The sequence below is a fragment of the Hetaerina americana genome, unplaced genomic scaffold (assembly GCF_022747635.1).
Source record: "Hetaerina americana unplaced genomic scaffold, ioHetAmer1.1.p SCAF_3, whole genome shotgun sequence".
NCBI classification, from domain to species: domain Eukaryota; kingdom Metazoa; phylum Arthropoda; class Insecta; order Odonata; family Calopterygidae; genus Hetaerina; species Hetaerina americana.
The window spans coordinates 108,995,642-109,021,119 of NW_027286874.1; the positions used below are offsets into that span (position 1 = coordinate 108,995,642).

General features: G+C 36.4%; 1 protein-coding gene across 1 annotated transcript in view; it reads left to right on the forward strand.

Moving 5' to 3' along the window:
- Positions 1 to 25,148, forward strand: part of Msh6 (DNA mismatch repair protein Msh6) — a 43,974-nt gene extending 18,826 nt beyond the window's left edge. The window contains exons 11-22 of the mRNA XM_071587442.1: positions 310 to 509; positions 1,440 to 1,702; positions 1,944 to 2,101; positions 4,148 to 4,251; positions 6,910 to 7,065; positions 8,767 to 8,901; positions 12,088 to 12,179; positions 12,670 to 12,802; positions 17,755 to 17,970; positions 20,438 to 20,615; positions 21,634 to 21,785; positions 24,289 to 25,148. Coding sequence (XP_071443543.1) covers positions 310 to 509; positions 1,440 to 1,702; positions 1,944 to 2,101; positions 4,148 to 4,251; positions 6,910 to 7,065; positions 8,767 to 8,901; positions 12,088 to 12,179; positions 12,670 to 12,802; positions 17,755 to 17,970; positions 20,438 to 20,615; positions 21,634 to 21,785; positions 24,289 to 24,582 — 2,081 coding nt within the window. The 3' untranslated portion in view covers positions 24,583 to 25,148. The remainder of the gene's footprint in view (positions 1 to 309; positions 510 to 1,439; positions 1,703 to 1,943; positions 2,102 to 4,147; positions 4,252 to 6,909; positions 7,066 to 8,766; positions 8,902 to 12,087; positions 12,180 to 12,669; positions 12,803 to 17,754; positions 17,971 to 20,437; positions 20,616 to 21,633; positions 21,786 to 24,288) is intronic.
- The last annotated feature ends 330 nt before the right edge of the window (positions 25,149 to 25,478 follow it).

The window sequence follows — 25,478 nt, forward strand, 5'->3', positions numbered from 1 at the left end:
ACATACATTTGGTTCTAATTGCTTTATCTTTCTCTAAAGTCATGCACAGTGACTGTGAATGGCTAAGCTGCCACTATATGAGGCATATTTGAGCATTCTATGAGTAATTGACTGTGTGTCCCTGTAAAGTGATAGCAGAACTAAGTTAGTATAGCATTTTGCTAAGTTCTATACTTCTTTACTGTATCAAAATTGATCTCAGAGGTTTATGCTACTTAAGTATGTCTGAGCATAATCCTAAGAGCATTAGATGATGTGACGATCATTTCTCATCTTATTTACTCTGCATTGCTTTAATTCTTAACCCAGATGATCCATTGGGCTTGACACCAAGGAATGACAGTGAATTGGCTATCCAATGCCTTGGTGCACTGACTTGGTACCTTCAGAGATGTTGCATCGATCAACAGTTATTTTCAATGAAAAATTTTCAGATATTCACACCAGTTGATGTCCAAACAGAAAAGCTCAACATTGAAGAATCTATGCACAAGTTTGGCCGCTTTATGGTTAGTCTACCTGTCTGATTAGTCTAATCTCTAATGTGATTGAATATTTGTTGTTTTTATTTTTAACCATACCTTAATACCAATTGTTGAATGGCATCTCATATTAAGATGAAATAATAAAAGTGGCCTTATTCATTGAAATAAAAGGTATTTTGAGGTTTTAATTAGAATAAAAAATTCAGTTTTCTTATAATCTTATGGTACAATTTTATTAAGACCTGGTCTCAGTATTCTTGTGAAACCTTGAATTAAGTACCCTGAATGCAGTCCAGGCAGCTCTTCAGATAAATTAATGTAATCAAAACCTTAAATTTAAGTCCGTGAAATTGAAATTTATGTAAATTCTCACTGCTCCACGGAGATGACAAGCCTATTTTTCATAATTCTTTTCCAGATTTTTTCATGACTAATTTGTTTAAATTATGTATTTTTATTCAATTTGTTCATATTATTTAAAATTAGTTTTGGCTCATTGATTGGTAGTTAAAGTTTTTTTGATCAATTTTGAAATATATCATTGAATAGCTATCTGCTGATATGAAATTCTGGACTATGAAACATTACGCTTGAGTTTTTCCTGTGAGATTGATTTTTTTAAATCACTTAACATAATATCACCGCTGTTGATTGACCTTAGTTATAAAACTTATGATTTTAATAGCGATTCCCTTGAAAAGAGTGACAAGGTGAAAATATTGAAAATCAAGTCAAAACTGGAAATTCACTTATCTTCACATTTTTAAGTATATTTTCTTTTTTAGTTCCTTTTCACAAAAATTTCCCCTGCAAACATTTTAGTGTCTCTCCTTGATGCCAGTCACCTGATAGATTGGAGGGAGGGAAATTTCAGGACTTCCTTTGTTCTTGAATGTTATTTTATTGAAGTTTCCTCTTGTATAATTTACATAATTGTATCTTTTGTTATTAAAGGTTCTGGATGGCATAACAATTGAGAATCTGGACTTGTTGTCAGATTCTGATTCTTCACTTCTGTCCCGGCTAAATAACTGCTGCACGGCCTTTGGCCAGCGCCTGTTGCGTCAGTGGGTGTCTGCTCCTCTCTGTGACATAGATTCCATCATCCTCCGTCAGAAGGCTATCGATTGGCTCTTGTCATCGGTTGGCCAGAAAGTTGCAAAAGATGCAAAGGAGAAACTTGCTGGTCTTCCTGATTTGGAGCGAATGCTAAGCGCGTAAGTTGCAGAAATTCATTAATCTAGAGATTTAATGCATAAATGCTGTGTGTGTGTCCTATTAGTGATGACATAAAGGCTATTTCTTTGCTAGGTCTTCTTGGATGAATATGTGGTGAATATTGTCTATGTTCATTGGATATTTTTTGCTGCATGAATTGGGAAACTTCACTTAGAGATAAGTGAGAGTTTAATCTTAGTAATATAATGTGTTGTAACAAACTACCTTTTTTTGTTTCAGAATTCACTCACAAGGCAATGAAGCTAAAAGTAAAACACATCCAGATAGTAGAGCCATCTTTTATGAAGATAAAATATACTCAAAGCGACGGATTAATGATTTCCTTGCTACACTTAGTGGATTCAAGGTGCTCACAGAGGTGGTTGAAATTTTTGAAGGTAATTAATGTAATTGAATTGTCTTTTATGTCATAGTTATTGCACAGGGAAAGTGAACTTTGACATTTCTTGATCTTGATATTTCAAATTGAGACAGGCATTATCAAATGATGGTTAGTGGCTCCATTCCCACGTAAGGTCTGAGTATTGTTTTAATAGGTATGGAATCATTCTTCTGATCGAGATGGTGAGGTGGCAATCTTACTGGCTTCCCACCCAGAGGGCCCAGGTTCAAATCCCTGCAGTGTTGAATATTTTTAGTGGTACCTCGATCCCTACCTGAGGTGCTTTGTGGAGGGCACTTTGACTGAGTGCGCCGTCCGTCGGATGGGACGTTAAGCTGCGGACCCCTTGGTGCCTTTTGTAAAGAGTAGGCTAATGCCGACGCCAGGTTTCTCTCCACCCTTCATCCTTTCCTGTCCATCCCTAATGGCACAAATAACCTCAGCTGTTGGTTGCCTCCCCTCAAAACTACTACTACTTCTGGTACAAAGGGATGCTGGTAAATCCCTATGAATGCACCTTAGTTTGCCTGTATGGGCTCTGCTGATTGAGGGAAATTAGCCTTTCAGGAAATTTGTCCATGTTGCAGAAATGAACTAATAATAATAAGAATAGCTCAGCACTTTTCTTTTAGGAAGACACTGCCCAGTTTTAAAGGTAGTCTGCAGGAATAGGCCAGGTTTTTCAACCTGTTATAGTTCTTCTCACCCTCCACGAATGGTGTTGTAAAGTAACCTCATGAGGACATAATATTTATATTTTACTATAGAATATTATCATTTAGAACCATTTAATAGATTTTATATTTTGGCAATAAGTATAATATTTTTGTATTTAAAAGTAGCAGAAAGTTAAAATCTTTTGACCATCCAAAACAGGTAGACAGTTTTCTTCTGTGAAATGTGATGGCTGGAGTTAGAAATGGATGACTTTGTCTGTAGATGGGGTTTCTCTGAATATCAAAAAGTGAATATGTTGATTACTTAATAAAACTGATCATTTGAGTAAAATTTGGTAAAATCCTTTAAGTTTTTCTCCTAATCATGATGAGGTTTCACAAAGTAGAGCCTAAATTAATTGGAGGAAAAACATTCTTGCAAGTATGGCTGGAAGCCCAGATTCAGGTTGCACTTGTTTGTTTAGTTGCATCTTCACAATAACTTGCCCTATTCTTATTCATAGGTGCTACTTCTCTTTCTATCTCTTTCCCAATCCGCAATAATGAGATTTTACTCGAGTCTATGGGTTCCTTCTCATCTGCTGATTCTAAATTAATTGTATCTATTTCTCAGTGATTCTGGGTTGGGGAAGGATGATGAAAGGTCTTAAATGGAATAATTGGCTACTAAACTTCTATCAAAAGACAATGAGGAGTGTATATTTTGTCTCTGTTTGTGTTTCTTTATCATTTTAAATAAATATCTTACAAGTCAGGAATCGTTGACTCGTTCATCATCATTTTGGCATTTGAAATGCCAATTGTCTGCACTTTAACTAATATGGTATTCTGTTTGAGTTGAATTAAGAGACACATATTGGATACTGTCACACTGCTAGTCCCTTTATTCATAGTCATGGAGAGCTGGGAAGTTGAATGCAAGTTTTGTTTCTCCTTGCTGCATTGGCAGTCTGCCAGGCATGTGCGAGCTGAATAATATGAGATCATACATGAGATCAGTCTTGAAGAAATCAGGATGTGTCCATGTATTATTATCACATTTTTAAGCAGGCATTTATTTTATTTGCTGCCTTCTTAATTTTCCATTTAAGTTTGTAACCAAAATTGGAGTTTTAAATTCAATATGTGCGCATATACCCAATAAAATATCTTGTACAAATTATCAAAAATCATTACCTATGCATACTATTTTTCTTTACAGTGTGTGCATAATACTTTTGACTCTGTGAAATGGGTTAATGCTGTAAAAGAGCAATCCACCCTACAGAAGAAAATCTCACCGACAATTGGCGACTCTGGATCATCTTTTTGCATTGGAAGATTATACCATTTTAATATTCATTGCTTTTTCTTTCATTTGACAGAAGTGGACTGTGCATCAAAATTACTTCTGAAGCTCACGCACACAACAGAAGCATCACCACTTGGGATGTTCCCGAACTTGAAACCAGTTCTTAAGTTCTTTGATGTAAGTTTATTTGTCACTCTTTTTTTTAAATATGTTTGATTATTTTAGTGCACAGTCATTTTATAGCTTCCCGACAGGTCAAGCAGTGCCACTCTCAAAATGGTGACTTTTTGGTTCCTGTGTCAAGAATTTCACTGTGTCTGCTTCTTTGTAAATCACACCACATATTATTGTGTGATGGTTTTAATTTGGCATGATAGGCTTTAAGTTGTAGCAATCATATGATGATGTGTGGCACACCTGCACCACTTAAAGCTTCAAATCGAATGACCTTCCCACCTATATACCAGCCTAATCTCAGTGATGGAGGTTTACCGCCAGGCCACGGTTTGTAAATGCTCCTTTGTTATTTTGGACAACTCCTTTGCATTGGAAATGTAAAATAATATATCCTTTCCTTTATTTAAGGTATGAATCACAGATAAATTGTCACAATGCGTGTGCAGGTTTATATTTTAAAAATTCAGGAAGTACAGATATTACATATGTGACGACCATGAAAGCTGCCAATGCCTCTGCCTCATATATCGGCTTTTCTTCGAGATACGGCCACATCTCTTGACATCTAAAGAGGGAATAACCCAGGCTGCCTGGAAAGGCGTGGTGTCGGAATATACGGCGATTTGCAAGGAATACATCGCAACCTTCCGTGGGTGTTGCCTGATGGCCCAGTCCCAGAATTCACATGCCCATCATGTTTGTCTCTTAGCCAATTCTGAAGTTATGAAGTCGTATAATTTAATGATAGAGATGCGCCATGGGATGAAGCTGATGGCTTTTGACATATCTCTCTGTTTCACTTGTTTTAATATGTATTGAATTCATGCTAAAGAGTTATTTGTGAGTTTTAATTTCATACAAATGGTATTTATTTCTACACCTAAATATTTAATCTTTTGTGTGGTCTGAAGGGTACTTTTTCTAAAATTTATTGTGATGCCTAATTAATTAGTCGAGAAGTCTATAATTCCATTATGTAAACTGAATTTTCTGTGGGAAATACCACTAGCCATTCATCTAGATAGGCAATCATTTGGATTTTGAATGTGGAGTAAATCTCTGCTCCCACCTCTCTTGCTTACCTTTTCGTGATGGCTGAAGCCAGAGCATGCCCCATGGGCAGCCTGTTCCAGCAGAATGATTCCTTATCAATGTATATGCCATAGAAATGATGGTGGGTTGGGTTGACCAGAATTTGCCAAGAAGCATCTTTCAAATTGATCTTACAAAGTATTGACTGGGCCGGTATTCCCTCGAGTGCCTTGGCAGCATCTTTTTAGGGAGAAGGATGGTTTGTGGTAATACTTGGTCCAAGGTGACAAATCTTGGATGATTCGGTATTAGTTATGGGAGGCGACCAACGGCTAAGGTCAGTTTTGCTATCGGGGATGGTTGGGAAAGGAAGGGTGGAGAGAAATCTGGCATCGGCATTAGTCTACTCTTGCTGAAAGGTGCCCAAGGGTCTGCAGTTTAACTTCCCTTCCGACGGACATGGTACTCACTCGAAGTGCTCTCCAAAAAGCACCTCAAGTAGGGATCAGGACACCGCTGAAAAATATTTATTGTCTCCAGCATTTGAACCCAGGCCCTCTCGATGGGAAGCCTGTACGTTACCCACCGCAACATCCCGATCCCATTGGATGATTTGGGTGCCACCTGATGACTTCGGGATCATTACCAGCAGGAATGCACAAGATGGCCGACCCATAGACATAATATCCTTTTGTACTGAAATATTAATCCATTTGACTATGTCGGGTGTCAATCTTGTTGGCGTGAATTTTTGGGGTGCCTTGGTAGGTTTCGCTAGATTTACTCCTCTAAATAATGATCTTACGAATCGGAGGCTGGATCAAGTAGTGGAATTGGCTCTTCTGGTGGTGCAGATCCCTCCGACAGGAGCAATTCGTCGAACAATTCATAGTCAATTACCTCTTCTGCATCCCCCGATGGCTTTGTTTGGTTGGTGACAAGCTGGCTCCGCAAAACTGCATAGCACTGCAGGGTTGAAGGCAGTAAGGTTGTCCTGGTCAAGAGAAGGCGTGTTAATGCTTCCTGGACGTGGGTATCCTCCGAGTGCATTCACAGCCTTGAAAGGGCTGTGATATGGCTGCAGTCAGATGTTCCTTTCCCTCTTGGCCTCGCTGCAAGTGCGTATGATTGGCTGTTGGACGATGATAGCGGTGTTGGAGGAACTATTGCTGCATGTTGGAGAGAGAGCAACTCGTTCCCCGATTGCTCCCCCAGATGGAGTGCCATCTCCCACCCGTGGCTCTGAACAATCCCCGGGAGATGCAACTTATTGTACCGTATGGATCGGCAATTGGCTGGTGAATTTGGCCAGTTCGCAGCCATTAACAAAGTAAATGTGACAGGCAAAATTCCTCCATCCTGTAATTTTTCTGCAGATTGCAGAACATACACAGGGCGGGGAAGGTGCACTGTGGAAGATTCCAAACAAAGAGGTTTTCCATAAGCATGACTGAGAACAGACACCTTAAGAGGGCATATTTACGTTCCCTATCCACCTTAAGCAATGTATGTCTGCATAATAGCATATTTCAATTATGGGTACATTGGAGAGATTAATTTACAGCATAAATGAATATTGTTATGTCAGTCATTTAATATATGCTGTTCTCATTTATAAATTCATAGGAGGCCTTCAACCATGATGTAGCAAAACAAGAGGGACGTATTATTCCAATACAAGGAGTGGACTCAGAATATGATTCAGCCCTTGAGGAAATAGCTGAGGTGCAAAAGATGGTTGATGAGTATCTTAAATCTCAGCGTGACATCTTTAAGTGCAAGGTAATTTGAGTGTATCATGGTGGGTGCCATATTCTTAAGATGCACATCTTTCATCAACAAATGTTTTAACAGTGCTGGATTTTACACCAGTGTGGTCCAATGAACAAAAACCTCAAATGTGTAAATGCCTCACATAAAATCCAGGGTCTTTCCATAAAGAAATAATTTGCATTAAGTTTAGGTGTATTTTACAGAATAGATGAAAGCATCCTTTGAAGATTATGCAGGATGAAAATTTCCATTACAAAACTGATGAAAGCAGATCTTTCATCCTCTGTTGAAAGTTTTCATGTTTATGTAAAGGGTAGTTTCTTAATAGCATATTTTGAAGCCATGTTCATAGGCCATATTAATTAGCCATGTACCTAGAATCAATTCTTTTTATTTTTCCAAAAAGAGGTAAAAAAAAAGTTGAAAAGATTTGAAAATTGTATTCACAAATGCTCTCAGAGCAATATGAAGTATTTATTTATTCTCTTTTCTAAAGATATATTATCCCAATATTGCAATTGAAGGGATATTTTTTTAGCATTCTGTAGATGTATAGCTCCTTCTGTCAAAATTGTCAGGGCATGCATCTATCTAGCCCCTCTTCATCTCCATATACTTACTTCCTCCCTTTATTCTTTCCAACATCCATATGCTATTCCTGCCCCTTCATCATACGCCTATCATTCTCCCCTCTATCACAATCTTCAGCATTCCCTGCCAACCAGTACGCTTTGCATCCATCTGATTTATCTCCATATGGTTTCTCCCAACAATCTCTTCTCCTCCCACACCACATCCAGCAATTCCTCATGTTTTCCTTTATGTCAACTTCACCGTCTACATCTCCATATTTCAAAAAGCCTCCAATCTATGCCTGTCATCCTGCTACAATGACCATGTTTCCTCACCATTCATAACTATACACCTTATCAAAGTTTTAATAAGCCTTTTCTTAACATCCTTACTCAACATCCCTCTTGTTGATTCCCTTCTCTTTGTGAAAGCTTCTTTTAATGCCATTTAATTAAACTTTAGCATGTCAGTTAAAACTGATGGCATTATGTTCTACCCCCTAATGTTTCTCTAAAGTATTTTCAGTTTCCTATCCAATTACAAATTTAAATTAATGATGATGAAAAAAATTCCCATCTTGAAGAATTTTATGGGGTGATTTCTGTCCAGATTTTCTACTACTTTAGAATATATGTATATAGGAAAGGAAAAGTTGCTTGTAGTTTTGTATCTGTTGTCAGTTAACCTTCTTAAACAAGGTTATAATTATAGCTTTACCCTAAGTGAAACTTCAATTGCTTGTGTATTCCTAAATGGGAATAATAAATTCAATTGCATCTTTCAGTAATTTAGCAGTCAAATATTTTGAAAAAATTGACAAATTTACATAAGTGTAAAGTTTATTTTCAGTCAGTTGTTAATGCATGTCTATAAAATCATGTTTACTCAAATCCAAAAGTTTGCAATATGATTCTGTATACTCTATTTAACTTGCTTTTCAAATAGTGCAGTTTCACAAGATTTTGGTGGTTTCAAAGGTTGTAACCATTTGGCTATTAGGAAATGTGTGCTGAATTTTTTTATGAGGCTTTTGTGCGAATTTCATAGAGAATTATGGAATAATATAAGTTTCCTGATAATCTTTGGTCATAGATTCTTATCTATTCTGTATGATAATTTAGTGAACTAATTTTTCAGGTGACTCTATTTGGAACGGAGCGGAAGCGATATCAAATAGAAGTGCCCGATCATGCGTGCAAACATGCTGCAGATGACCATTCTCTCCAGTCTCAGAGAAAAGGGTTCAAGCGTTATTACACCTCAGAGGGAAAGGTAAAGAGTTCAAATGGGCATTTTATGAAATTCCATCAAATTATCAGTTGCCATGACAGTAAATTTATTATGGGCTTGAGTAATAAATGCAATATCCCAATTTGATTGATTTCATACCATTAAGTGAGAAGGAGATAAATGAGGGTGTTCTGAAAAGTTTCTGACCAAAGATAAAAGACATTGTTTCTGAAATTTTTTAGGTTGGAAATTTTTCAGACCACCTCTCTAATCAGCTCTTTATAAGAGCAGATGAGAGATGTCTCATCAATAGCAACAAGATTTTTGTAAACACAGTTCTCATTTTTTTCATTTTTCAAAGCTACTCCTTAGGATAAAAAGTTTTAAATAGCAACAAATTTTGTTGACTGAAGACAAAATTTCAGTGGTAAGACATACTGTCTACTCAATGCATGTACAATATTACCAAGACCACCTGTGAATGCCAGTGTTGGTTGACATGGGGTGGACGTATTTACGTAATGTTGGTCATACATAACTAACAACATTTGTTGGCCACATTAGCAACTTAGCATGGGTTTCATTCCATTTCTTGCGTCCAAAGGGTGGCCTCTCAGTTAAGGACATCATGAAAAAATTGGAATTCACTCAATTCAAAACTTCTTGAGCTAATTGGGAAGAGGATTGGATTTTATATTGTTCTTCCATTTCATTATAGAAAATCATAAAGAGTTATGAATGGTCATCAATAGCTTTGGCTTCAGGCTTTTGTTCTTATTGTGATTATCCCTGTTATGTCTTCCTTTCTGCGACCATCTGAATAGGTATTTTTGCTGAACTGCTAGATTCACAGTAATACGCTAAGTAAATATGCTACTGTTGCCTGGTAACTTTTTACTTAAGTTTGCATTTTACTTTACTTTTTTTTAATGTGTTAAGGGAAACATAATAATAATACCTTTATTCTGTTGATCAAGTACATGACATAGAACATGGTCAGCAGAGTAAGGAAAAGAAAGAAAATAGTAATAATCCAGAAAGACATTGCTACACAGAACACAACATCACACAAAAAACATCATTCTAATTACAGTTTGTCAATTAAGAATTCATCAATGCTGTATAAACACTTGAGGAGTAATAACTTCTTAACTTCAATTTTAAAGGCAGTCACAGAGGACTTATTTGTTATGTTCATCGGCAGTTTATTATGAATAAGTGAGGCCTTTCTTTGATATAGTGAGTGGTTGATTTTTTTGGTGCACATTCTGTGTTCCACATGTCAATTGATCGTGCATGGTGAAATTTGGTAAAAACAAACATCGATTCTTTCTTACAAGTAAAGAGCAATGAAGGATGTATATGCATGGCAGGGTCATTTAAGTTCAGTTCCTTGAATAGTGACCTTCCTGGGGTCCTCATGGGAGCATTCACCATTGCTTTTACAGACTTTTTTTGCATGTAAAATGCCTTCATTGCTGCACTAGAGGTCTCCCAGAATACAACTCCATAGGTTAAGTAGTAATAAATGTTAGCATCTATAACAGTTTCAAAGTCTCAAGTGAGGTAGTTGGGGCAAGTTTCCTGATCATGTATGTCCCAGTGACCATTTTATTTATTATTTCATCAACATGAGAATGAATACCTGTCAAGATTTTCATTCAGAGATAATCCCAAAAATTTTGTGGAACCAGACTGGTGAATAGATTTATGTGAATCTGCTCTAACAAGAGGACTTAAAATAGGTGGATCAATTTTATTACAAAATAGTAGAAAAAATTTTCATTTTCATTCAAAGTAAGTTGTTTGACCTACACCAGTTTGACATGTTTGTTAGAGTATGATGAGCATAGGTATCTGTAAAATTCTCTCCCATGCTTAATGTGGATGTATCACCAGCATAAAGTATTAATTCCACAAAATATCTTTATTCCTATGTCTGAGCTAAGAATGATGTATCCGTACTAAAATGAAAACAAAGGGAAAAATCCACTTCTTCTAGCGGGATGTTTAATACAGGGATGGATTGAATTCATTCTTTTTTTATTTCAAATTTCCAAACACCGCAAGGTGAAAATTGTCTTCCATGGGTGCTAATATTGTGTTTGTTGTGTTTTCAGTTAAGTGTGCAACATTTCATCAAAATTAGGAAATGCTAAAATGTGATTAAACCTTAAAATTTGGTGTCAATCACATTACCTTCATGGTTGGAATTCATATTTTCTAGGGTCAAAATATGCCACTGGGTACAAAATGCATTTTTAATCTTGGTTATGTATCAGTATTTTAAATTATTTTCTTGCAACACAAACCTTCTAGCCTCAGAAAGTTTAACAAATTCACAACCCACACAACCCTCGGGTGCATCAATAAATGGTATTTAGGATATTTTTATGAAAAAAATTATTAAATTATCAATAATTATGATGCATAAATTAAACATTTATGGGAAAAAAGGAAGGTAAAATCCACTTCTGATAGCTCATTCAGAGGGTTGGTTGTCTATCAATTCACCAAATTTCCAAACTACGTGAAAATCAGCAGAAATATTCATTTAAACTATTTAATGGAGTGCCATATTGTTAACTAACACCCCAACAAACACTTTTTACTGACAATCATGAAACTAAATGTTCATCTTAAGGTTTCTGGAAATTTGGTAAAGGTAAATTTGATTCACCATTTTGGGTATTTTGGGCGTAGCAGTAAAGCAGTATTAATAAAAGCATTTATAATTTGTTGGATTACATAATTTTCACTTCACTGAAAAACTAATTTAAAGGGTATGCCATAAGTAGGATCCATGAATTTAAGAATAGAATGGTCTATTGGCCTTCGTATATACCACCCTGCAGTTTTGGACCAAACTTGATGAATGTTAATGAATGTCAGTTCTTTAATCAAGTGAGTAAATTGGCTAACAATTGCTCTTGACTGTGGAAACAAGGTTACTTCCTCAACTACAACATTCTCCAAAAGGTTAATGCGGTAACATAACTTCCTTTTTTCAAATGCAAAATGCATGCAGAAAAGGAAGTTATGTTGCCGCACCCTGTATATTGTAGTTGTAATGAAGCTTCTGAAAAAGAAGGAAGAGATTTTATGTATAACTTATATGATACTTTTATGTCTGGTATAACTTATGTGGTGCTTTTATGTCTGGTATAACTTATATGGTACTTTATGGTCTGTATAACTTACTTGGTACTTTTATACCTCCATTGATAGGAGCTTCTAGACAAAATGATGGCTGCCGAAGATAAAAAAGCTGCTGCACTTCGCGATCTTAGCCGTAAAATATTTGAACAATTTAGTAACCAGTAAGTATATTCTTTGTATTGATACATATGAAGAATGTTTAGTCCATTTCAATAATTCATGCATTATGGATTGCAAGTGCAAATGTAGTTTTATTGCATAGATCTTTCAGAATTGATTAACATTTTTCTATTCTTTTTAACCAAGTTTATTCCAAGTGGAATTCATGTCAAATTACCAGGTATTAACTTCAAAGATAATTTTGTAATTATTTAAATGAATTTCAATCATGCTAAATCCCAAAGGATGATTCAAAATTTTAATGAAAAATTGAAATGTTCGTATCATGCTGTATTTTGTCAACTCTCATCATAATGACCTGGATTAGGCATTCACCAAAAAAAATAGAATTAAACTCATTTTAATGAATTTAAATGTGTGATTGGTCTTGGTGGCAGGCATGAACATACATGTAGGTGTAAAAATGAATTTTTTGTGAGGAGTGATGAAAGTAGTGCTATGTTGACATGCTTTGCTCCCTCGTTCCAATAGCAACTTCAAATGGGCTGCTGCTGTGGAGTGCATTGCAGCGTTAGATGTGCTGATGTCTCTGGCCGAGCACACTCGCAGTCAGGAAGGAGAGACATGTGTTCCTAAATTCTTCAAGCCATCCAACAAGCAAAAGGTATAGTGGAGAGTTTGGTGTTAGAGCTACTGTTAACCTTCATATTTCTAGCAGAACAAATGCTTGCACAGTAAATATCACTATTTTATGCATCAATTGATGGAATTTATCATAGATGATTAGAAAAGGAGCCACTTGATATTTCTTTAATGACTGGCTGACCCAGGTATTTGACATGTGCATACCAGTCTCATTTTGTCGTAACATCACACAGTGTCTAATTTCTATTTCAACCTCAACTGCGTACGTAGGTAGAGTGTTTGAAATGAGCTGGTCAACGCTCAGTAGCCCACAAGCAATGCAGAGGGGAATTAGAGGGCAGAAAGGTTAGTTTTCTCTCCTCTACCAATGAATGAGCATACTTCTTGACTTGTGTCTATGCAATGCACAGAGTTCTAAAATTGGGCTTGCCCTAACCAAAATCAGTCACACTGGATGAGGTGTAATGTACCCTGAAAATCACACACTCCCTTTAATTCACTTCCCCTCCTGTTTGTTGCCATCTGCGAGGTGAATGTGAACTGAATATACTCTTTAAGCAAATGGCTACTACTGTATCGATATTTATGATCTCTGCAAAATGGACGTTTGAAAAATGGTTGCAACATAATAGATTAGGGGTATGTTTGGAGTGCATGTACATGATCACTTGGAGTTTTTTTATTGGAATCAAGGGAGCGTGAAGGAAACATAATTGAAAAAAAATTAGGTGCACCATGGAATTTTAAAATCCATGAGTTCACCTTGAAGTTAATCTTCTGACTGTCCATTGATTGTATTATGTAATTTTTAAATAACATAAAAATTAGTTAGATATCATCCTGTGGGTGGCTCATGGTAGTCCAGAGGTAGAGCGTTGGACTACTGACTGGAGGGTCCCGGGTTTGATTCCCAGGCAAGCTCCACCCAAGCTATGTGATTTTCTGGGTACCAGATCTTCCTGGGAAACCATAAGCTGTACAGGGAAAGGAACTCGCCCCCCTACACTGATGTGTGAATTTCACATGCCATTGGGCTTAGTAGTGGGTGAACTCTACCATCACCTACCAAGCCGACCTTCAGGTTGATTACTGTGTTTATGGTTTTTTTTTATCATGATGTGGACATATTAACTCTAGAAAATGCCACAGAGAGTCATTTCAAATGGATGATCATTAAGTGTTCATCATAGTGATAATATTTATTGGTTCTTAAAATATATGTTAGGGATATGTATGGAACATTTCACATTAACTGCGAATATTCATTGCAGGCAATCACAATTCATCTCAGTTAGATTTAAATACAAATGAACAGTCAAAAATAAAAAAACAGTTTACAGGGGCTGTAATGGAGTATATAAGAAGAAAATTCTTTATCTAGAGAGATACGTAGATGAATTCATCAGCTGTATAGCATTGATCTTCGTGCAGGAACTGATGAAGTTAAGATCTAAATGACAAAAAAATTTCTATTTCCCTTAGTTTTCTAGATAATGTTTTCAGGAATTTCACGCCTGCACAACCAAGGTCCTTAGCAAGCATGGCTGAATTATGGGCAGTTATCCTGAAGTCATTACAGCCTCTCATGCCCATTTGATAACCAATGCCTCATCAGCATTGGTTATCAAATTGAGTATGGCTTTGTTTCGCTGCACTATGATAATTCCTTGGAATTTATTTATATAGGGAATAGTTTAAATTTTTAAAGTGAATATATGACTGGATACCCTTTGAACTTTACTTTAAAGTTTCTTACTGCCCATTGTTGCAGCCTGAAGAGGTGCATGGATGATATGAATGCCCCCCCTATGGCAATTCTATTTTCAGTTGACTGTGAATGAATGCATAATAAACTGAGAAAGCTGTACAATCGTCAACCAGGGTCACAATTTTCTTCAGGAGGTCATAACCTCTAACAACTTAGGAGCTAATTTTATCAATGTGAGTTTCCCAGTATAGAATCTCATGACATCCCCAAGAATTTTGTTGCTGTAAAACACGTAAGAAAAGATCAATGAAGAACACATAAGGAGCACAATGAAAAATTATAACTTTTTAATTCCTTAGATGTTTGTTTAGACATGACCAAGGTTTCGATGTTCAACTTCAGGATGATTGTCACCTGGTAATGATGCTGAATGTCGAAACCTGGGTCATGTCTAAATGAAATTCTGTGGGATTACAAAGTTTTAATTTTACATTATGAAATGAATTAATTCCATTGAGTTATGCCTCAAATTACCAATTAAGAATTGTGACAATCTATTGTACATTACCTGTTCAAGTGTTTGGGGATGAAAAAGATAGAATGGAAATAAGTCTTTAGTTACTCATGTTTTATGGGTCATCTCCTTTGAATACTGGGAGTACTTAAGCTGCTTTTAATCTATTTGGGAAGGTGCCTAAAGATAGAGATTCATTGACTAAATGCATAATAACATGGATGATTGAAAAATTATCCATGCCTTTTAGCAAAGAGCTATCGTCATATCTAGCTGAGTAATTATTACTTATTTTTTTAATAGTGCTGTCAACTTCTTCTGTAATCTGCAGGGTAAAGAAAGATTGTTTGAGCATGGTGAGGCATGCCCTGTAATTGTGCATTAGGTCTCAGTTGGTGACATTTACTATTAAGCAGTCTGGTTATAGAATTGAGAAATTTTCATTCAGTGGTTTGGCAATATCATATTGGTTCATAACAATAGCATTATTATGAGAAACAGCATCTACCTGTATTTGCAGCAACTGAAATTTTGAGGGCTGTGCAATATTTTGAATGAGGTTCCAAACAGATTTACTAAAATTTTTGGAGCAATTTATGGCATGCTTGTAATTGTTTCTTTTAGCGTGCCTCACCAATTTATTGTGTTTCTTTTGGATGGAATATGATCTCAGTGTCACAGAGCCATTTGATTTCAGATGATTGAAGACCTGTTTTAGATTAGCAGAAGCCCTTATTTCTTGAGTTACTCATTTACAGTTTGCTTTTTGGAGGACTGGAGTTTTTACAGGCATCAAAGGAAAACAAACATTGAAGCAATGCAAAAAAAAGTTATGGAAGTTGTTGAATTTAGTATCAGAAATGTCATTTATAAATATGCAATTCCAGGATTGCTCTTAGAGTAATCGTTGAAACTATGATTGAGCTGAAAATAAGTAAAGCTGCTTGTACTAGAACTCACTATGCAATGTGCTGAAGTCAGCATTGAAGAGAAACATTTGAAACTGAGCTTTTTGATGAGAGAAATGTCTATCCAAGTTTAGACTATCATTAGGTACAATTTTGGAGAAAATGTTGTCAATGATTGAGGAAAAGGAAATGGTAGCCCTCATAGGTTTGCTTATGGAAGGGATCAGGTTAAAAGTCATTAGAGTATCCAATAATTGATTCCTCTGGGCAGGAAAGGAACCCAAACCAACAGTGATCATCATCGAACTTTACTAAGGGCTTGGTTGGACTTTACTAAATGTTGGTACAGGGCATCAGTGAGTTAGTGCTGTGGTTAGAATTTTTCACAGGTATCTTGATTCCTACTTCAGGTGCTACATGGTGAGCATATCCAATGGAGTGCACTGAGTGTCAGCTGTGGCATTAAATTTGTGAACCCCTTGGCATCATTTGTTTAGAGTAGGCTGATGCTGATGCTAGGTTTCTCTCCACCCTTCGCCCAGCCCCTGAATATCCTCCCTCTAACAAGTTTCCCATGTATCCCTAATGTTACAAATGCTCTTGGCTATTGGTTGCCTCCCTTGATAAACATTATTTCTTCCGCCAACGGACCAGTGTGGTGCAGAAACTCATGTTCATATTGAATTGCAGACTAATGACTCAAAGGTTAACAAATGAAAAAAAAGGAAATTCGCCGATATCTGCCTAAGACAAAATATCTGGCAATTAATGCAATGAAATTTTCATTTATTGCCTGAAGAAAGAATAATTTAACAAAAAAGATGTGAGCCTGAAGAGCCTGGCAAAGGAGGAGACACTTTGGTGGTTAATCTGGCAACTGCTCAATCCTCACAAAAGAAATTAATAAATCTTTCAGTGTTCATTTGTTTTTGTGGAAATTCATAGTAATCAAGATGAGACATGCCCTCTGCTTATCCAAAGGAAGCACTCTCCCTCCATATCAACAGTGAAACCCCTTTCAGCAACCTAATGATTGCTGTGATTTGAACAGTTGTTTTTTATGCGAGATATTAGTTTTAATGTGGGTCAGATACTGAGGACTTCTTTTAGTTTTATTACATGTATTTATAGATGCGTGTGTCGTGTAGCTTCACGTGGAACACACATTTCATTGGGTGTTTTGATGAGCCAAGTAAATGAATGCCTGCTGCAAAACAGATGAGTAGCACAATTCGTAAGCCTTGCCCTTACATTTTTCTCTGGAGAAATAATTCAATTCGCATTCTCAGGTTCAAGCTATTGCCTAAATGTTGTTTTTCTAAATCTGCCCTTGGAATAATTACATAAATTCTATGTACCCTCATCTCCTAGGGTCAGTGATTTTATTGAGTATGTTATTGGGCTAGTTAAAACTTTTAAATAAAATAATGATGGCTTCCTGGGACATACATAGCTAGCCTGCTGGTTATTGCCATTAAGCTACAAAAAAATCACGCTGAGCCAAATTCCAATGATCCCTCAAAAATATGATTGTGGAGCTTAATTATGAATTGCAATGAGTTTGAAATCACTGAACAAGTGTAAACTTGTTTGTGCATTTTCTCTTTATCTGTGTAACTTGTGTAATAGAACTGAAGAGAAATTACAATAAGGGTGTAATGAGACATTTTCCCGTGTCTTTCTGTCGCAAATGAATTATAGGGAACATAAATTTCTTGTTTTTTATGAACGTCTTATTTTGTTCCTTGTTTTTTTGTCAATAACACCCAGATTAATGAACTTCATAGAGATGTTGACGTGTGTTGAGGTGATGATGATGTTTTTATCATTGCATTTCCCAGCCTTTCATCAGCATTCAAGAAGGGAGGCATCCATGCATATTGCTCCATGGTGGGTTCATCCCCAATGACATTCACATTGGGTCACCCACTGATGATGACCGTTCCTGTGATGCAGACGTGGACAATAAGACCCTAATTCTGGTCACAGGTCCAAACATGGGAGGAAAATCAACTCTGATGCGTCTTGCCGGCTTGATTACCATCATGGCACAAATGGTTAGTAAAATCAATAAGTCTTGTTTTAACTCTCATCACGAGAAAAATGATTTTTTTTTCTGTGAACATTTTTCATGCTTTGGCTCAAGGAAAGGAACTGGTTCCCTTTGTTACCCTGCTGAGTGCATTTCACATGCTGTGTATGACTATACGAAGTGAAGTCTACCCTTACATATCAAGCCAACCTTCCAGATGATTACTATGGTTCCTTGAAAGGCAACCAATATTTAAAATAAACATTTTATTCAAAAATATTTCAAAATCCAAATTGCATTGTATATCTGACTGCTTTTGAACTCCTGGAATTAGGTCTTAATCTTTTGAGCTTTTCCCTTTGTAGTTTGGTCAAGTATATTCTAAATTCCTTGATTCATTTCTACAATTTCAGCTTGGTATTGTCTTGTGACATGTGTAATATTTTAATAATGTGTTGGTATTCCTACAACCTTTGGGACCCTGGTTGAACCTTGACCTCCCAGATTTTGATGAAATCGGTGGACATTTCAATTAGGAAATATCACTTTGGGTGTTCAGCAAAAATTGCAATTGTGGTTGGAAAAACAGCCATTTTAAAAAATAGTGTTTTTCATTGTGCATTTCATTCATAAATTATGTCTGCTGACCTTAGCCAGACAATAGCAGAAGCACTATTACAACCATCATTTGATCATGTTTAGATGGAAAATTTTCATAATCCTCCTGCTGTTAACAAGTTGCTAAAAAGGACAGAAGCAAATTCTGTATCAATAGATTTTGAATGAATTGAAAATATTTCTTGCAATATGCCAAGGAGAAGAAGCACCAAGTACAGAAAATCATATGAACAACATTCTGATATTTTCAGTTTTTGAGCGTAAGAACCAAAACATCATCACAATAATTACTGCCTTTGGGGAAGTTGAAAATTGCTTGGCCTTGCACAGAGTTAGTATGCATTAGTATCAATGAAATTTTGGCCTTGTTGCGTTGATATACATCTCTCAATAATGTAAGTCTTTTCTATTTGAGCAACTAGGCATTGTTGTTTACATGGCTTTCTAAAGTAGATGTGTTTCAATGAAGTGGGAGATCTGGAGTATCATGCCATCATAAAATTATTTTCTTTGGACAAATTGTTGCCCTTGGAAATTCATTCATAGTAAGTGAAGGTTTAAGGTGTCTGCTCCTTCATTTTCAACCATTAAGAGTGCAGAATTTATATGTTGCCAAACTTCTATTGGAGATGACCCATGTGAAGGGCATCCCAACCACACATGATGTAAACATTAAGTACATGATATGATGTAGAATAGTTAGCGATTAACAGTTTATAAAATAGGTCACGTCATAGACATGTCAGAAGAAAGATTATGGTGCATTTTACATCAAGATTAAATATGAGAAACCTTTGTGCAAGATGGTTGCTAAATTTTTTACCACTGACTAGTGCTAAAATGAATTTCTTGTCAATGTTTCCACCTCTTTTGAAAGAAAAAGGGCTGATTTTGGCCCCAATTTGTTGCTGTAGAGACATGAATTCACCACTTCATGTCAGAGACAAAATGACAGTGAAAGTTGTGGATGCAAGCCAGTGGACCCGCACCAAAAAAGGCAAAGTCAATTTAATCCGCTGAAAAGTAATGGTCTATATTTTCTGGCATGCTAAAGAGATTCTTTTCAATAATTCCATTGCAAATGGTAAAGCAATAACTATTGAGCATTAAGCAAATCTTATAGAGCAAACTAAATGAAAATTATATGAGAAAAGAGGCCTGAATTCGAAAAGAAGAAAATCATCTTTCACCAGAACTATGCATTGAAAAAACTGAGAGATTATGGGTATAAATTGTTTGTGAAAATTCCCCATTCACCAGATTTGGCTCCTTCTTGACTTCTACCAACATATTTGTGGCAGTAAAACATTTTGAGTGTAATTTAGGTTTTATATAGGTAAATTCCCTCTGTCACCATCTTCTTGCTTCGCGCTGTGCACTACCTATCGAAGAGGGAATGCACAATGTGAACCAAGATGGTTCTTTTCTCCAGGAACGGACACTCCTAATTGGAGGCCCTGGGTTCAAATCATGGGTGATGCCTATGGAGACCCTCAGTTTTTTGCAAGCTGTGATTTTTCTGGCAGCACCTTCCAAGGGAATTTTATGAGGTTCATGTAAAAGAACTGCTCTCCCAAACTCCTCACACTGCTAGGTTAATTTCTTAAGCTGTAGAAAACCTCACTAAGGCTAGTGTGCTTTACCATCAACTATTAAATCAAACTTTAAAGTTAATTCATGTTACCAAAAAACAAACTGCAGCCCAAAACAAAAAGAGAATGTAAGGCATGTTTTTAATGATCATATCTTGTGTGTGTATTCAATTTCCTTTGCTTGGTTCATTTAACAATCAATGGATTGCATTTTTATTTTTTAATGTCATCCGATGTATGTGAACGCACTTATGTAGAAGTATTGTTTTTTTGACTGAACAGGGTTGCCACGTGCCTGCTACCTCTTGCCAGTTAACTCCTGCTGACCGGATATTCACTCGGTTGGGGGCGAACGATCGAATAGGCGAAGGGGAATCCACCTTCTGCGTGGAGATGAGCGAGACTGCCTCCATACTTCGCCATGCTACTGCACATTCACTAGTCCTTGTGGATGAGCTGGGTAATGCAAGCTTGTATTATGAGCAAATCAAAATATAATACATATACATTATGATAAACTCTCAACTAATCATGCAAAATATTATACTGTGGTTTCATGTAATTATAATGTAGTTTCAATTAATTACCTTTATTTTGGGGAGCCATAGGTGGTACAGGGAAAGAAACTGATCCCCTTCCCTTATGTGTAAATGTTACTCATGCTGTTGGGGTTAGTGCAAGGTTCCTTCAAGTCCTAAGGTCACCCAATTCGTTGCTTGAGACTGGGAGCAGGGAGAAAGCTTGCTGAGCATAAAATATCGGGGTAGTCTTCATGAATAGATGAGATGTAGATGGCTGGCTGCAATCTACAGTTCCTGTATGTGGTTTGTATAGCTGCTGCTATTTAGTGAGAACTGTTTTCACTGCTTAAAGTGGCATCATGGTGTACAATAACAGTGTGTGATCATCCGTTTAACACCATCACAGTTAATCATCAATTGAGTGTGAAAAATGTGCATTTGGGGGTTTGACAATCCAAAGGTGGTCAAATTTCAGCCCAAGAAGCCTCAGCCATATCATCATCATCAGCAATTTAGCAGTGGGGAATAGGAACTAAGACAGGTGTTCGCAGGGGCTATGGGATGATGATGTCAATGTTATGAAAAATCTGTACATGTCTTCTGGGAGGTTATATCAAGGAGTAGCCAGAAGTTTGCGACTCACCGGTATTTGCGAGAAAAAATCAGTTGACCTTAGAACTTGAATACACGTGGTGTTATACATATCTAGGCGAGCTCTATCATCTCATATCAAACTGATTTCGATTAGTTTGTTACTGTGGATGTATGTGTGGAGTGATAAGGTCTTGACTGTTGGTTGACTACCAGAAGACAATTTTGTTTTGTTGAAGCATTCTTTTCTTTCCATAAATTTATCCCGGTCATATTGCATTAAAGGTTTGAAGATAAATCATATCAATGTTATATTTCTTTGTAAGAAGAATATAAATTTTAAATGCTTTTCATGTATTCCTACAGGTCGAGGAACCGCTACATATGATGGTACTGCTATTGCTGCAGCAGTAGTGAAAGAACTAACATCAATGGGATGCCGTACATTGTTCTCAACACACTACCACAGTCTTGTGACTGAGTTTGGGAAGTCAACTGGTGTTGCCCTGGGACATATGGTAATTCATAAGCACATGATACATGGTTGAGTTAAATTTTAATCAAGATTATTGAGGGGATAGTGAAAATTCATAAATATTTTGAGTTGGCTGGAACATGATTTATGTTGGAATAAGATAAATTAAGAGTTCAATTAGTGGGACAAACAATCTCCTGAACATTTGGTTTTTTGGCCTTTTAAAAGATACCAAAATACTAAGTAATTACTCCATTTTATTCATAATTAAGAGGGTTTAAGTTCAAATTCCATTATATGAAGTTTCTGTTGAAATACCAAAGAAATGAATGTTCCATGACTGTTGCTAAACCTCTTCTCTCAGGGAGACTGCACTATGCGGTAATTATAATGCAGTCACATTGCAACCAACATTAAGTGAATTTGATTTCCATTCCAGCCGAAAATTATTTATGCAATTTTTCTGTTTAAGTGGCCACTTCAAAATAGAGAGGTGTTCAAAGGAGTTTTAATGGAGTGAGAAAAGTGAAATGGCCCAATAAAACTTATGGAAAATGTTTTTTTTAGGTTTCACGGTAAAATAATAAAATAGATGAGTATGTCTAATGCACTGGAGAAACCATTGACATCTGTTAAGAATAATACATTGACTATCAATGATAAAAATTAAACTATCAATTTCCTGAAAGTCATCATGAATGAAAATTTTGCAATAGTATAAATAGAGATATTAATGAGGTTTTTAAAAAAGTTTAATTCGCATATAGGTTTAATGTTCTGCACATATTCTTCCCTTGGCGAGTGGAAATGTTAGTTTTTAATTTCAAGCATTCATGGATTAGTTAAAAGTCATGAAGCAGATGTGAAAATTCAAATAGCCAACCTACTATAATAATAATGATTGTATTGGTCTCAGGTTGTCAAACATGCATGTATAGGACTGTACATGTATGTTTGACAACATTCATGTCTTTTAGAGTAAAAATTTCTTGCCCACAATTCTTTCTATCCAGGTAAATTTTGGAGTCATAAATACGTAGAAGGGTAACTGAAATTGGGTGACATAAACTAGGAAAGACAACAGGTAGAACAGTACTACATATTTAGGAGGTGTTTTAGAAAAAGGTTAGCAATGTAGTTAGGTTATTAAAAGAAGAATCGTGTTAGGTGTGGCGGTTCATTTGTTTGTGCGATTCAGGAGTGTGCCGTGAGGTGTCACCCTAGGCACAATCCACGAGGAGGCATTTTGACCCACGCGGGACCAGTCACACCTCAACCCCCACCGAGCGTTCATCCCTCTTGTGCACGTTGCGCCAATGGCATATATATCTTTCCGTGTTGACCTTGGTCTGTTATCCACAGCACTCAGAATAAATCTGCTGTTCATCCAAATGCTTTATATGTGCTTTATTAGTATTTCCTAGCACCGCCTGCGCTAAAATAATTTCCAGCACTCCCACATTAGGTAAAGAAGCTTTTACAAAGAGGTGGGAGTTGATGATGGGCACCTTTAGTAAATATATAAAGGAAAGACTATTGAAAACTTGTGTGTGGAGAGTATTTATAAATAGCTCGGAAGCTTGGTCATACCCCTGGAAGGCATCTTTTGGAATGGCCTGCGCTCCTCCCATCAAGCTCTGCATTATTACACCTCTATTCTCAAATCAGGAGTCTTTCGGGGGTGTCTGTATCTGCCGGAAACAACGAGAAGTCAGAAAGAGCCTTGTTGAGAGAGTACAGAGCTTCGCAGACTACCTGAATGTCATTTTTCTGCCAAGGAAGCCTAGATATGAGGTGTGACGAATGAACTTCAGCATTGATCGTATGCCACTGGCAATTTTGCAACTTCCATAGGTCCAGTCTTGAGCACCAAACTGAATCAAAGAGGTTATGGAGGACTCCATTATGTTGCCCTGTTGTGAATGTATTGCTCTTTTGATGCATATTGAAGATGCGCAATCCCTCTACAGTTATCAAAGAAGATTGACTGCATCACCTTGATTAATCTGTCGTGCCTTTTTTGGCTGTGAATGCTTCGATTGAGATGACTATGCTTTTGTTCCCTGGTCATACCCATGGCATCATCCCCTGTTAAGTGGATTGTTCAATAAGAACTTAGGAAAAATAGAAAAATGAATTATTTTGGTAGATTTTTTTATTTTTCATTATAATCCCCTTGTAGCTTGACACACTCTTCCTTGTATTTCTCCAACTTTATTTAACCTATCCAAAAAATAGTATTTTCGAAGGTTGTCAAAATAGACATCTGTTTTGGTGGTGATAGCTTTATGACAATTCGTCACGGCTGACTTTCATCCACTATATGTTCATAAATAATTTGGGACAGAACTTTATTACAAACTGGAAACTTTTTTAATATTAATATAGTCTACAACGAAATGGGACGATTGCAAGGGTGATGTATTTGATTACATTGTGTTAATCAATTTTTTTATCCCCTTGATGAAATTTTGTTGGCTTCGATGAGGTAATCTTGTTTAAGATATTAAAGGTGCATCCCTTAAAAATTTGTCTTATTTTCTCAGGCATGCATGGTGGAAACTGATGATGTTGATGAGGACAATGATGAAGAGGGCGAAGGGCAGGAGCGAGTGACATTCCTTTACAAGTTTGCTCCCGGTGCCTGCCCCAAGTCCTATGGCTTCCACGTGGCTCGTCTTGCTGGTATCCCCAAGTCTGTTATAACTTCTGCGTTGAAGGCTGCCAAGGAAATGGAAATAAAGGCTAATGCAAAAAAATTAGTTAGGGCCCTTTGTGCATTGTCCATTGAAGACTCCAATTTGAAGAATAAGATGTTGAAAATATTGGAGTGTTCTTGAAACATATTTCCTCCCCTCAGAAAAGAATAGTAAAAACCTGAATCTCTGCATACATTTTTGTGAATCAATTTGTACAGTCTCCACTGCAATGATGATGCTGTCTAGTGGATACAAATTGGTTTCAACTTGCTCCTCTTCATTGTTGAATGCTTCATTCATTTATGATTCCTGGATTTTGTTTTGTATTTCTTTTTCACAATTTTTGTTCATTAATTCATCAAAGCATCAAGTACATCATTTTTTCAGGAAAAATCATTTTATTTCTACCAATTGCTATTTTACAATATGCAAATTGTAGGAAGACGTTAATGTAGCTTCTGCGCAGTATTAATTCACCCTAGCTCATCACAGATGATTGTTTAAAGTGTTTATTTTTTGATAGATTTTGTAGTGATGTTATGTCACTCAACCTTGAAGCTGTGTTACAATATATCCTTTGCAGTTTTATGTAAATGAGAAATTGAATAAAAAAATACATTTTTTAAATATTGAAGGCCTATTATCATTTTGTGGTGATATGTTCACAGCGAGGTCAAGCAGTAATAGTATGTCAGGGAAAGCTGAAGTTAAGTATGGTCCACCTCATTGAAATGAAATTTTTAACTTTTTTATTCCACACACTTAATTTAAATGAAGTGTGTTGAATTACCAAGTCAATAATTTCATTTCTATATGCTATGCAAATTCCATAAAGTTTCACCGGAGACAACATATTATATGGTCAACTGCATTCCCTTATTCAGCAAAACATGATTATACTGATCTACTCTCAGCTATGCATTCAGATATAAGTATTGTTTGTACCAATGCATCCCCCTTTTTTACATCATTCTAAGAAAGAAACCGCCATGAATACTAGACCAAAAAATCTATTTTTTCTGAAGGAGCGCTCTGGT